The sequence below is a fragment of the Dermacentor variabilis genome, chromosome 3, assembly GCF_050947875.1.
Source record: "Dermacentor variabilis isolate Ectoservices chromosome 3, ASM5094787v1, whole genome shotgun sequence".
Classification (NCBI taxonomy): Eukaryota; Metazoa; Arthropoda; class Arachnida; order Ixodida; family Ixodidae; genus Dermacentor; species Dermacentor variabilis.
Genome location: NC_134570.1, coordinates 112,061,644 through 112,076,049, shown reverse-complemented (window position 1 = coordinate 112,076,049; position 14,406 = coordinate 112,061,644). Strand labels below are relative to the sequence as shown.

Here is a 14,406-nt window from a genome sequence, read left to right as displayed (position 1 = left end):
TGTCCTTGTGCAACGACATCGTTTCGGTTTCGGCGCGTGAACAAGTCCAAAACGTAAACAAAGCGAGGCAAATTGTTTGGATAACGTACGGCACACCACCTAGCGACTAAATAAGAAAACAACACAAATAAAATTACAACTCCCAGTAGCCGTCTGCGCCGCAAGCTCACATTTATTACTGAAAATTATATTTGCAAGTGTTCTATCCAAACCAATGTTTTTTTATCAAACCAGCAACATCCTTCAATTGCTATACCGTCCCCCAAGTACAAACAAAAATGATGACGTGATCTTCCAGCAGACCGCCGCTCATTGATTGGTTTCCTCATGCCGCCCCGTTCCACTCTTTCTCCGAGAGACGTAATCCAGACGTAACAGCCAGACCGAACCGGTTCCAAAGCAAACCGCTACAGAATACGGCCCCTGATCAGTGCCTAAAATAAATTGGTAGCAAGTAAATAAAAATGACATGGAACAATTTCCTCACTTGCTTTTCTAGTTTCCTTCTTTCTATGTAATTCGAAATTCTGCCTTATCTGAATATTTCCCATGGTCTGGTGGACTGTGACATAACTACATCCTACTATGACTTCATAAACATCCAGTCAGGATATTTCACCCCTCTGTGCTTCTTCTCCTATACATGCATTATTCCCAAATGCACAGTATCTTAATACACTGATTTATTTGCGCTCTTTAATGATTTAAAACGGAGCAACCAGTACAGAGGAAGAGACACACCACCACCGTTTCACACCATGTGCAATGCCAAAGTTAAAAAACACACAGACTGCATTAGCAAATCTCAAATCAAACGTCATTACAGTGTTTGTAGGGATGCTGAACTCTCCCACGTCTGCTGACATTGGGCTTTCCAGCCCGTCTTCCACATCTCTCAACGTTCGGTTTTGACACATGACACACATGCCATGCGGGGAGTTGGTGTGCTACACACAGTTCTAACGCGAGTTCCATCTCACAGGCACGGACAACTTGGGCGCGAGAGGAACTGGTTTCCTTCTCTACAGCTACAGGATGGCAGCAAGCACAGACGGACTACCCGCTCCTTGGAGTGGTTAAAAGGATTGTCCCAGGAAAAGGCCTGCTGTTCAGCTTAGGTGCACGGCAACGTCAGGGGCAAAAATTGTCACTCGTGCACTTCAGCTCGCAGGATAGGACCCACAAACGACTCTGGCTGCGGCTGTCCACATGGGCAAACATTCGTATGGTAACCTTGATCAAACTTACTTCATCCTTCGTCGTGTCTCCATCAAGGAATCATTCCTTGTATTGCAGCTGGCTGGCTTGATGATATAAAAGGAATAGTAAATGCACTCTATGTATGTTCCCACTACGGTGTGCTGTTCCCTTTCATACAAGGACATCTGCCTACACAGACAAATTTCAGGAGGCCCAGGAGAGTTCAGCATCCTCACAAGTTAAAATGTCGTTCCACTTGACTTCAGAGACACTACAGACTCGGCGCTAGTGCCTGTCCTTGCACAAATAAACAAACATTTTGCCCCTGCATTTTTTTTTTTTTTTGCACTCGCTGGGCTACTATGCTACAATGCCCGTAAGAGAGCCCACATTTCAGCAAGCCACTGACTGACCTCAGTTTGGTGCAGCCTGCGCATATGGCTCCGATGACCACATCGTTGACAGCCTTGTTGTGACTCAAATTTAGTTCCTCCTGCATTTTCAAGCAAAAGAAAAGAGAGAGTGAGACATAACAGTTCCACTGTGTCTTTTAGGTGAGTGTAATACGGATAGTATATCCTGACAATTTCTGAGAGATTACACTAACTTTGCTTATGCATGAAGGCAATAAGTATTTCTGAATTAATCAATGGTAGCAAAAATAAAGTAAATGTAAGAGAAGAAGATGAACACAACCTCAAGCAAAAAAGAAAACTCGCAATTAGGAATGCAAAAAATAATATCCAACGGTTACAACGAATTGCTGCATGCAAATTATTAAAAAGTTCAAGGGGCGCGCTTTATAGTACGCTGCAGTAAAAATTTTTTAGAAGACGAAGAAAAATTTTTTTCATCATAGTAACTCTAGTGAAAAATATATGCATGTAAAAAATAAAGAGAAACAGGGGTAGGTTAGAAACAACAGTGGGTGAGGAAACATTTTTCTTTTCCTTTTTTCAGTGAAAAATAAACATCACAATAAAGTTAACAATTTCACTAGCTGCTTACCAAGAGGGGCAAGTGGCCAATGGCACCAATACTGTCACCAGTCACTACAGGAGGAAAAAAATCCAAAACAATAGGCACCAAATCAGCCACTAGTAAACTGTGAACACCAACAGGTTCAAGGGAGTACACAAAACCATACATCTGACAATTCAATGAAGAATAACTGAAAAACCTGCTTACAGTTGAGGAATGATCCCGACAGGTGGAGCAACCTTAGCGCCCTCAGGTTCTGGTTGTAGGAGAAAAAATAAAAAGAAGTAGCAGCTAAAAATGTGTATGCTGTCTTTCAGTCGGTGCTCTTCGCAGAAAGGCATCCTAGCCCCCCAAACACAATTAGGCAAGATGTAAGCAGTGCAGAAAGTGAGATTTATGACTAGCACCTAGGAAAATTAAACAGTTACTATGGTGCAGAGAGACATTAAAAGATGCATCATAAATGAGAATAAGGTGTGTTTATATCAGACTTGTACACGTCACAGAAAAAAAGGTAACCAATTACAATCATCGTACTTATTCAATTCTAAGTCGCCCCTGAATATAAACGCACACAGAATTTTCTCGGGTTTAAGAGAGAGAGAGAGAGAGAGTAATCAAGGAGAGGAAAGACAGACACGTCAACCAGATGAGCATTCGGTTTGCTACCCTACACTGGGGTAAGGGAAAGGGCAATAGAAAGAGGGAAAGAGTGAACACTGTGTATGCAGCCAAGCACCATGACACCAAACTCCCATAGCTGGTGATGTGCGTGAAAGACATCTGGAATGACCCAAGGGCCAGTGGTTGTTGTGCGAATAAGAAACTGCGGATGAGCTACGAGACTTATTCGAAATTAAAGGCATGTTTACTCAGGTTTAAAGGGGCCCTGAACCACCGTTCGGGTTTGGTGAAAACACGCAGTCCGCGGATAGCATATGCTGCTGTGAACATCTCAGCCTAATTTTGCAATCGTCCGCAGCACGCGGATCTTAGAAGTGAAGCCATCTTTTTCTCAAGCAGTCTCTTTTCAACAGAAGCCTGTTCTTCACTCTTTTCCGGGAGCTTTATTTTGTAATATAGCACATTCCCGTATGCATACACTATTGGCCAATAGCCAATGTCAATCAAGAAGGGTGTTTGGATCAGTGCGCGCTTCTTCCTACTGCTACTGTGTACTGTCGTTGACAGATTTTCCAGACCTCGTGGGGACCGAAAAATCATACGAAAAATCGAACAGTCTGAAAAGCTCACTCAATCCAAAAAAATAAAATTTGTTAGGCTTACAGTGGCTTACAAAAATCTCTAATAATGCCCCGCCTCATACTACACTTGGCGGCGATCAGATTTGGTTGGATTTGTGAAAGAGTGATGTCATCTCCGTATATAATCAACAAGAGTGTCACCCCCTTGGCGATCTTCGTTGGTGGAGATCACCATAGACATAGAAGAAACAAGCCATGTCATTTCGCACCACTTGGCTCTCACAAAGGCACAGGAGGTGGCACCAATCACATAAATGTGAAGGTGCACAAACACACACAAGGATGCGACAACTGTTCCGAGACACACCTGCTGAGTGGACACAACACATGCAAAATCGGAACCGAAACTTTAAAAAGAAATGATCCCGTATTAAGCAATTATGACGATAGCGCTGACCAAAAAAAGAGAGGAAAAAGAAAAAGTGCCGTCCCCTGGAGTGTTTTGTCAACTAAGCAAAAGTGGGCATAACCTCCAAAACGGGAGGATGGTGCTCGCTCTCTATTTATAGCGTGCGCCTCTCAATCTTGGAGGCTATAGATGGTTTCGCTTGCCCAAGGAACTCCCGGTCACTGGCCTTATCAGTCTACTGCGCCGGTACACGAAGTGCATTTTTAAGTTGTTTCACTATGCAGAAAGTCTATATTTAAGTTTTGAGATAAAAGACCTACACATTACGCCTCAAAGACTAATACTTAAAATTTTTTTTGTAACTTACGGCGACCTTGGGTTGTAAAACTGTTGTTATATACAGAGGAAAAGTGTTGAAAATCTGTGGGCTTAGATTGTAACACTCCTGATACTCGATGTCACCGCCAATGCCTTTTTTGCTCGCTATACAGTCGAATCTCGTTAATTCAAAACGCTTAATTCGAACTTTCGCTTTATTCGCACTAACTCTGTTGTCCCGTCAAAGCAAATGTGTATTCCAATCGGTGAAAACGCCTGGTAATTCGAACGCGCAAGCATTTGCAACAGTTAATTCGAACAGAACAGACTGAGCTCTGACAATGCTTTCAGCAGCGCACCAAATCAAGCGGCGGCGGCGCCGACTAGCATTCCTCTGACCCCGCCACAGAGGAAAAGCATAGGAGAGATTTCTCAATGTCGCGCGCCAAGAAAAAAAGAAAAGCTGGGCCGGAAATTTGTGCAAAGGCATGTGCAGGCACGCATCACCAATTACTTCTGTTCATGATGGGTTAGTGACTTCTGTTAGTGTCGCGGCAATGCCATGTAGAGTTAATGCATAAGGACATCTGAAATTTAGGACACAAAAAACCTTCGCCAACCGACTTTTCGAACTTTTTGCCATGACCGCAGGTCCGAAACGGCACTAATTGAAGCCACCACCACCGCCAGTTTGATTATCGCGCTGCCTCGAGCCGACGCTCTCGCACGCAGATCGCTGGCAGTCGTAGCCACACCACGGCAACTCTAGGCCTAGCTGCTTTGAAGTTCGCTACCACGCAAAAAGCAACTCCCGTTGCCCCCTCCAACAACGGCCATTTTTTTCAACGATGCTCAAGTCCCACTTGGCTTGAACGTTTGACGATGCCTCTATGGCTAGCACAACTTTTCGTTTGAAAGCGGTGCTATAGTGGCATCGCCTGTATGCCGATACGACACAGGTAAAAATGGCGACGTCGCTCGTGTAGTATTTCAGTTTGCTGATGGAGCGGCTAGTAGCGGCTGTGGTACTGACTTTTCTAAATGGCGCGAGCTATGCACCATATTTATCATTTTCAATTACAAACTGACATGCTTTTTTAAAATCAACAAATCTAAGTCTAGAGTTTCGTATATGATTACATGAAAAAAAAAAAAAAGCTATTGGCCTAGATTTGCATATATGTATATATATTTTTTTCTGGATCTGGACATCTGGGGATCGGCTTAGAATTGGGGCCGGCCTAGATTTGAGTAAATATGGTATATATATATATATATATATATATATATATTTTTTTTTAACACTTTAATTTATGCTGATGGTACACATTATACAAAGAACAAAGAAATATTGTCATTCCAATCTTGTCCTTGTGGCCAAACATTTTTCCAAATAATGTGTTTTTTCCTTGCATTCTTTTCTTTTTTAGTTTCCCCAAGGCAAAGTTCTATTGTGCCTGCCCATTCCACTGCTCAGTCAGCAACAAGGAAGATCTGCATGAAAAAATATGGCAAATAAGGGCGTCTCACTGCACCTGGCAAAGCAGGAGCAGGTCGTGGTCCGATATCTGGAGGCAGTCGCTCAGTGTCAGCTCCGAAAGGAAGCAGCACTTGGTGGCTATCTTGGAGAGGCCCGTTGCAGTCAAACCCGAACAGCCACGAAGCACGAGACGACGCAACCGAACCCCTGCCATGTGGAAACACTGCATGCGGGAGAGACAGGAATGCACACATTTTCCCTCAGAATGGTCTAGCATCAAGTCACACGAAATCTCACACCAGTGATCATATACCCAGATGTGACAACTTGATAATACTGCCCCTGGCTGCAGTAAGCACATAGCTATGGGTACTCAAAACAGATATGCTAGTGTATGTACCAATTTTGAGGAGAACTTCACTGTTGCATTTGCTGCTGTGATCCCTGCACTACCTTGCGGCATTAAATTTCATCAATCGAGCAGGGATGCAGGGATGCATAGCGAACTTGCACATGAACCTTTCTATACTGGGCTGCACAGCTCAGTGAGCGAAATTCTTCTTTTGTCATGGCTTCAATGTTCCGAAAGCGTTCTGTGAGCATCCCTAAATATGAATACAGTCGAACCCACTTACAACAATATTCAAGCGCCACGAAAATTCCATTGTTATAACCAATAATTGTTATAACCGAGTTGCATGAAAAAACATCAAAACGCACTCTGATCACATGTAACAAGCCGCGGCTGTCGGAGTTAAAGAATGGCACTGGTATAACAACTGCAGAGAGGGGTCATGGGTGGCATGCGATACGGGAGCACTGCCGAGGCATCGCTCTGGTGGCCCTAAAAGGGGCATTTTAAAAATTGCGAGAGGGCTGCCGCTGCGGCCTGTCGGCTTGAGAAATCCAGAAGAAACACTGATGCAAGATCGCCGCAAGTATCCTGCCACATACTTTTCACTGGCTTGCATGAGAAAACCCGATGTTCCGTTAGCCTTGCATGCTTGCTGACATGCTTTTCCAAGGCATCCAGGTGCTCCACATAGTGCAGCGAAAGGTTCCTCGTGAAAATGAAGCCCCGGAGGGACCGAATCATCTGCCGGGCCCCCTGTGAGGACAACGTTGAGGCAGCCTGCCCTACCGTGTCATCGCTGCTGTCTTCGCCGTCGCTGTCTGATAGAAACACATTCACGACGATCACCTCATCGGTTAGAAGCACTTAGCTACCAAATGTATAGCCGTCGCTTTCTTTTTACTGGCAACGTCGTGCATTGCCAATGATCAGTGGGCAGATTAGCCATCTTCTGTGTCGGCGGCGAGTGTTGGTTTGTCTCGATTGGTCAAACGAGGCTGAGAAACCGTGTGGCCAGGAACAATTTCGACGCAACCAACATAGACGAACGCGGGCTATTAAGCTGTTTGCAGAACTGCACTGAATGAGGAGCTAGCGAGCAACATGCGAGCAATCTGTGAGCAGCGCAGTTGGCACAGTCCATTCTTGTTTTGCAGGGTTGGGCAGCGTAGAACTCTAGGTGCAGCCCATTCCTGTTCAGAGGGGTGGTAGGGCGACGGGAAAGAGGCACGTGGAGATGGCTGGAAAATGAGCGCGTGGCGATTGTTGGAGCAGCAGCCCATCGTGCAGCAGCTCGAACTTTTCGGTTTCTTTTTTTCTTTTCAAGGATTTTGCATTTCACTACCTTTCGGCTCGGACACCCCGCAGCCAGACATCATCGTTATGACCGATAATGCAGCATCAGGGCATTGTAATAAGCGGGTTATTTCACTAAGAAAAACATACAAAAGTTGATGGTGCAGCAGCTTATAACTGATAAATTATTAAAAACAGTATCGTTATAAGTGGGTTCAATGGTATGCAGTATAACTTTGATAATTCAATCTCGGTTTACTAGAAAATTTAGTTCATTCGTAGAATTTGTGTAGTCCCATATTTGCAATGTAAATTTTTCTCATTTGAAAAGACCGTGCACATCCACCCGGATAATTCGTAGTTTCCGGGAGTGGCGTCCGAGACTGGCACGCTGCGACGCACTTCTGGCTTCGCATATCTCGGAAGCGGTGTTAAAAATGTGGCGGCCATGACGTGTTTCTGGCTCCTGCATTTGCTTCCAATGTTGACTGCTTCTAGCTCTTGCAGTTACATACTGTACTTACACGATTCTAACGCACACCGAATTTTTGCGGGTTTAATGCAAGCAATAAAAGTGCACCTGAATGTAACACACACCTGATTTACTAAAAAAAAAAAACAAAGCATGCCCCTCATGTTTGAGATGAGAAAAGGCATGACACACAGAATTTGCCTTCACAGAAGAGAAACATGCTTTTAAAATGAGCTTTCATAATGTAAGCGCCGCATCGTCATTGCCATTTGCACTATATCAGCCTCAGATCTAATACACATAGGGGTGGTACCGTATTTACTCGCATAATGATCACACTTATTGTCCAAAAAAATTGACGCAAGTTCAGAGGTGCGATCACTACAGGGGATAAATTTCCTGCAAAAAGAAAAAAAAATTTTTTTTCATTTCACGTTTGTTGTGGGATGACAACAGGTCAACAAATAGGCAGCTGCCACTGCATGTAGTGCGGGACACCAAAACAAAAAAAGGCGGCCGGCGGAGCAAGCCGAACAAGCCGAACGCGATTTTTTTCTTCTTGTGAGTACATTACGTGCATTGAAACAGTTTCTTCCCTATCAGTAATGAATAATATTGTTAATATTGGCAAGTTTGCGGCAATAACGTAGCCATGTCCACTTTGAGGGGACACAAACAGATGGGCGTGCTAGGCTGCCAGTGACATAAAAACACATGGCGGGCATGCTGCGGAAACTGCGGCATTTGTCTTTACTATCCTAATACGGCAGGTTTCCGCTAAGGGTGGGCAAATATCTTAGCTGTGTTACAAGCGTCGGCGTGTGAACAGGGTACACTTCTAACGTATCATTGTAGACGTGGCTGCTACCGTTGCCACTCGCGATTTGTTGCTTGCCCACGAGTGCAGAGGAGAAGAATCGAAAGGCGCCTTTTTTGTTCTTGTTGACCACAACCATTATAAAGCCTACACATAATAAAGGCAAGTTTGGTTGTAGCTTCTTTTTTTTTTTTTTTTGTAATAGAAGTGCGGAAAGTGATGAAAGGAATGAAATGGGGCATCTGCTGAAGAATGTTTGGTGCGTGCACACCACCTGGTTTGTCATGAAGAGTCGTTCACGTAGCATTCGACAGATGGTAAGCACGATCATTATTAGCTAGACTTGGCACACGACATATTGCTGCAGGAAGTTCGGGGTGCGATCATTACACTGGAAATAAAAAAAATCGAATTTTGACAACGAAATTCAGGGGTGCGATCAGTACGCGAGTGCGATCATTATGCAAGTAAATAGAGTATGTGGTGGCGGGTTATACGTGCAAAAGTATAGCAAATACAGTAAATGCATGGCTTTCGAGATCGGACTAAGAAAGCTGTCCCTGCGACTGCAATTTGAGCAAGCGCTTGAGTCTATGATGTGGGCGATGGTAAGCTGTACAACTGACGGTGCTGCAGTGATTGTATGTGTTTCCATCCGCTACAAAGAAGCGAGTAATAGCGCCATCAGCGTCGTCATAATAACAACAGCACTGTTGCTTTTCCGGTTATGGCTTTTTCAGTGTAAATATTAGCTATGTCGCATGTTTTCTCGTGCTGCTACATTTTCTCCACTGCTAGCGTGTTGTGTACATGCGATTAGTCGGCTGAGGATCATGACCTTTCATGGAGCAAACTACTGTATCAAGAAATCCCACATCAATGATTATGACTAGTCATGCTAGAAGAAAAGTAAACATGCCAAGCTTGTGTTGTGCAGTTCTGCCAATTTTTTCCTTATGATTTCTTTTTTCTCCATTAGAAGATATGCTTAATTTAGAAATTTTGAGCAATCCAGCAGACTTCAAATTAATGAGGTTTTACTATAATAACTGTTTCTTACCTGACCAGATAACTTGTGCAATTCAGTCAAGTCCAAATGTTCTAAATACTTGCACAGATGAAGAAGCCACCAAAGCCTGAAAAAAAAAGAAGATACTTAAGTTATACTGAACATGCTTACATAAAATATACACAGAAACATTACACAGACACACTCACACAAATAAAAGAATCCAGGTTCACTTGAGTAAAGTTAGTATGGGTTCATGGAGAAGCAACATAAGTTTGTGTCACTGTTTTCAAAACTCCTTGCATAACAATACAAACAAAAGGAAGGAGGTACAGCACAACAAGCCCATTGCATATGCACAGCAGCACTTTGTGCAGGAACACTAATGCAAGGCATAATGAAGGACTCACCCTTTCTCCCCAACGTCGCTACACCTTTTCAGCAAAACAGTCTGAAAAAGGTCACAAACGATAAGGCACTGCATTAGCTCAATAAGCCTTGCAGAAAGACAGCACAAGATTACAGTATCAATTCAACGACTACAATGTATCCTAATTTTGATGCAGCTCACACAGACTATAATCACTTGAATGTTACACAGTGCAAGCACCTTGTGAGATGGTACTACTTATCATCCAGCAAAATGAACCATGATAATACATATTACGGTTGCAACACAAACCGCAGCTCTCTTTCAAACGATATACAGTTAAACCTTGAAAAACGAACTTCAATATAATGAAATTCTCGATATAACAAACCATTTACCTTTTCATAACCTCTTGTCCATGGAGCACTATGTAATTAGAACCTCAATATAACAAAATTTCGCTTCTACAACAAAGGAATGCCAAGACAATAAAGGTAAGCTTATGCAGACGTAGATGGTCAAATGACTGAATTACAAGCAGCTCCTTGCAAACGCACCTCTCAAATCATGCATGGCGCGACAAGAGCGACCTCCAAAATTAAGCCGCATCACGTTCCGTAAAAAGCTCAAGTGCAATAAGTTCCTATCGCGTATTGCGGCCCGCGCACTGTGTGCTTTAGGTGCAAGTGAAAGTGTGCGAGGGTGAGACAAGAAAGATGGCTTCGAGTACCGCCTTCCCGCGCGAGCAAAGGGATATAGGGGGAGGGGAGCAAGCTTGCGGTAACGCCATCAAGCACGCGCAAGGGGCGGGGGGGGGGGGGTAAGTTGGCACATGCGTCCCTATTTCTGGCGCACATCTCGGCCCTGGCTGCGCATGGCTGTAAGCAAGGCTGAGCACATACGCAACTGTGCTCCCTGCTTCAGAGGTAATCTGGCGCGAGTGCAATGAATGGGCGTGCTGAGATGGCGTGGCATCATGTACGCCGTCTTGCCGCGTGTTTAGCATTGGAAGTTGCGTAATCTCGAGTTTCGGTGACCCGTTGGAGTGAGAGGCAGACAAAGTGTTCACTCCCCGCTGCCGGCGCTTTTCCCGATAGCATCGTCACAGTGTGGGTGACGCTATTAGCCATGGGGGCGGAGTGCACGTGAAAGCGTGGCTGGCTTCGCTTAATTCGCACTGCCGAGAAGATGATATCGTCGATGTGGCATGAAACCGTATCATTTGTCACTGCCTCCCAAATTCATCAAGATGAATTGTTTTCTGATTCAAATTAGCTTTTTCGACTGCGCGATAATTCTGAAAATTCTGCAATCCTTTCTGTGTAAGAAAAATCGATCGGTGGCTGTACTTATTTGCATAAAAGGTTGAATTTTTATACAACGAAATTTCAATATAACGAAGCAAATTGTCAATTTTACCTACTTCATTATATGGAGGTTTAACTGTACTTGTACAAAGCAATGTGCATTTATGCAAGACCACCCATAAATACATACGTAGCATATTGTGCAGCAGATGTCTAGACAGCTCAGTGCAAGTATGCCCTTTCCACTTTGCTCGTGCTTCACTACAAACACATGCACTGTCCCTTGCATGCTACACATTCTCCCTGCAATATCAAGAGACCTCGACCTCACCAACCTTGAGCTTTGGGCACTTTTGGGCGAGCTGCTGGACAGACACATTGGTCAGCTGCACACCAGACGCATCCAGGTACTCCAGGTTGGGGCACAGCATGCCTGCACAGTCCGCATCACAAATTAGCCTAGCAACAGTTAAGTACACATACAGCGGGCAGCTTACTCTGTCTCCCCAATAGTTCTCATGAAAGAACTTGCACTGTATTCGTAATTGTGCTACAGATTTGATGCGAGTTGTTGGTTGTCAACATACTAGGCTTGGCTGCCAGCACTCTATCGATGTGAAAGAGTAATCTTGGAACACCATGTCAGGAGTTTCAAAAGTGAAGTGGCTCGCCGAATGTTGTACGAAGCCTGCATGGCTCTCCCAAGCTTTCATCCATGTTATCAGGCAGTGGAATCTTGATAAACGGAAATCACTTAAATGGAACTGCCTCTGAAACGGAACACCATCCTCATGGTTGGTTGATTTTGTATTCATGCTGTTGTACTGAGCTTTGTCTCTCAGTAAGTAGAACTGCTGATAAACGGAACTAATTTCCCTGGTCCCTTGAGGTTCTGTTGAAAGAGAGTCCACTATATACCTATACTGTCTTAAGCTTAGCCACTTGCTCCTGCCTTTTAAAGGCCCCACAATGTGGGTCGCTTGCAGCTGTGTAGTGTATGTGTGGTCAGACACCAGGTAAGAGTTTGAGACCGCTGCGTATAGTGACAGCCCGCAAATGGGCTTTCATGAGCCACTCATATGCAGAGAAACAACAGTAAATCTCAATTTTTTTGGAGCTAAAAAAGTGGTGTACTGCAGAAAGAAGGGCCTAGACTAGCCCAGGCCGCAACACTTGCATAGCAGTGTTGATAACGTTACACATTTTCCCTATATGTGAAGCTCCAGACAGGCCTCGGTGGAGGCCATGGCCCCGAAGGAAAGCCACACATGGCACCTTTGAAGCCATAAACAATCCCATTAACTCCGTGCACTGCAGAAAAAACTCGGGGTGTCATGATTCAAGGTGAAATGAGAAACAGGAAGAAGGACTCGTCTATTGTCTGCCACTAGTTCTTTTTGCTGGCTGAAGTGCTAAAGAAGAGAGCTGGGCTAGTTGGTGATGTTGCTGTGACATGACGAAAAAAAGAGGGGGGACCGGACAGAGCACTCGTACTCCAACTTATCAAAGTTGAAGTACCAGCACTTCGTCCTGTCTCCTCTCTTTTCTTTTTCTATTAACAATTTTTTCGTGCTATTAACTACGTCACAGCAAAGGCTGGCTGATTATCATGATAAATGAAGCTTTAGTGGTACACAAAAGGAGAGTACCTTGCTTGAGATGTGCAGTTACCATATTTAGTCGATTCTAACACACCCTCGATTGAAAACACGCACCCGTTTTCCGTGACCAAAAAATAAGAAAATGAAATCCTCGATTGTAATGTGCACCCGTATTCCATGACCAAAGCAGAAAAGCGTACAATACCGCACACCTCGTGTTTTCATATAGAAATACTATTATCTCTATTTTGGAAAAAAACAGATTTATTCCTACACTAATACACTAAAGTTGCGATGAATAAAAACACAAATGGAAGCGGCATGTCTTGCTGCCAAGATTTTCACTGCGCCGGTACGAGTTGCGTGGGGAAATAGATATCACTCGTCGCCACTATCACACAAGTCCTTATTGCTATCAACAGACCAAAGCATTTCATCCTCAGTGCCGTCCATGGCATTCGAAATCCCGCCCTTTTTAAAGCCTTATTGACCATGGCAAATGGGATCATGCACCATGCATCTTTCATCCATCCAGCAAACTCCTGCAGCGAGGCACGCTTCATTTTATTGGCAGGCGTGAATTCATGGCAGCCACTGACAAGTCATTTGGTGTAGAGCACCCGAATTCTATCTTTCACTGGCTTGTTCAAACAAACTTTGAGCGGTTGGAGCTGTGATGTCTTGCCGCCGGGTATCACGACAAGGTCGGCGTCGCATGCAGCCAACTTGTCTTTGATGCGCTGGTCAAGGTGGCACCTGAACGCGTCGAGTACAAGCATCCCACGCAGACCCAAACTGCCGCCGGGTCTCTACTGCCAAATGTTATCAATCCAGTCACCAACCAAGTCCGTGGTCATCCAACCTTTTTCATTTGCGTGCACAATGACACCACTCAGAAACGCGATTCTTTTCGGGAGCATCTTCCGTCTGAAGATAAGATACTGAGGCAGCTTGTGCCCATCCACAAGGCAACAAAGCATTGCGGTGACTAGTTTCTTCGTGGCCGAAAGACAAAACGCGTACTTGCTTCGCCCCCTTCTTTTCAACGGTTGTGGTGGCAGGCATGTCAAAGTAGAGCGGCATCTGATCGTCACTTTCAATCTGTCCGAAGTAGTAGCCGTTTCTATGGCGCAACTTCAAAACGTGCCGCTGAAAACTGTGCGATTTCTGTTCATATATTTCGGGCAATTTTTGGCATATCCCTGTCCGCTTTCGAAGAGAAAAGCCTTTCGTGTTCATAAAATTTGATAGCCAGCGCCTGCTCACTTTGAAGTCACTCCACGTTAGCCCTTTCTGTAGGGCTAACTGCATCGCCTGTACTTTGAGCAGATCGGTCGTCACAGGCTGCTGTGACGCTCGCTGCTCTTGCACATATTCCGCGAGCAGCACTTCTATTTCAGTGAAGCAGCCCTGCTTCGGTCCACTGAAACCTTTCCTTGTTGCTTTGCTGGTGAAAATATTCTCCTTCTGTTTGCGCCAGTCCCGCATGCAAGTTTCAGGAACTCTGAACGCCCGTGATGCAGCCCGATTTCCGTCTGTCTCTGCGCAGACGATAACTTTCCTTTTAAATGCTGCATCATGGGGGACTC

The 14,406-nt window shown here is 44.6% G+C and overlaps 1 protein-coding gene across 3 annotated transcripts in view; it reads right to left on the bottom strand.

The window, feature by feature from the left end:
- The window catches only part of LOC142576185 (putative RNA-binding protein EEED8.10), a 67,843-nt gene that overhangs the window by 33,761 nt on the left and 19,676 nt on the right, over positions 1-14,406 (bottom strand). For all 3 annotated transcript variants that reach the window (XM_075686192.1, XM_075686194.1, XM_075686193.1), the window contains 7 exons: positions 11,552-11,649; positions 9,950-9,990; positions 9,591-9,666; positions 5,649-5,816; positions 2,389-2,437; positions 2,209-2,252; positions 1,614-1,693 (listed from right to left, as the gene is read on the bottom strand). In XM_075686192.1, coding sequence (XP_075542307.1) covers positions 1,614-1,693; positions 2,209-2,252; positions 2,389-2,437; positions 5,649-5,816; positions 9,591-9,666; positions 9,950-9,990; positions 11,552-11,649 — 556 coding nt within the window. The remainder of the gene's footprint in view (positions 1-1,613; positions 1,694-2,208; positions 2,253-2,388; positions 2,438-5,648; positions 5,817-9,590; positions 9,667-9,949; positions 9,991-11,551; positions 11,650-14,406) is intronic.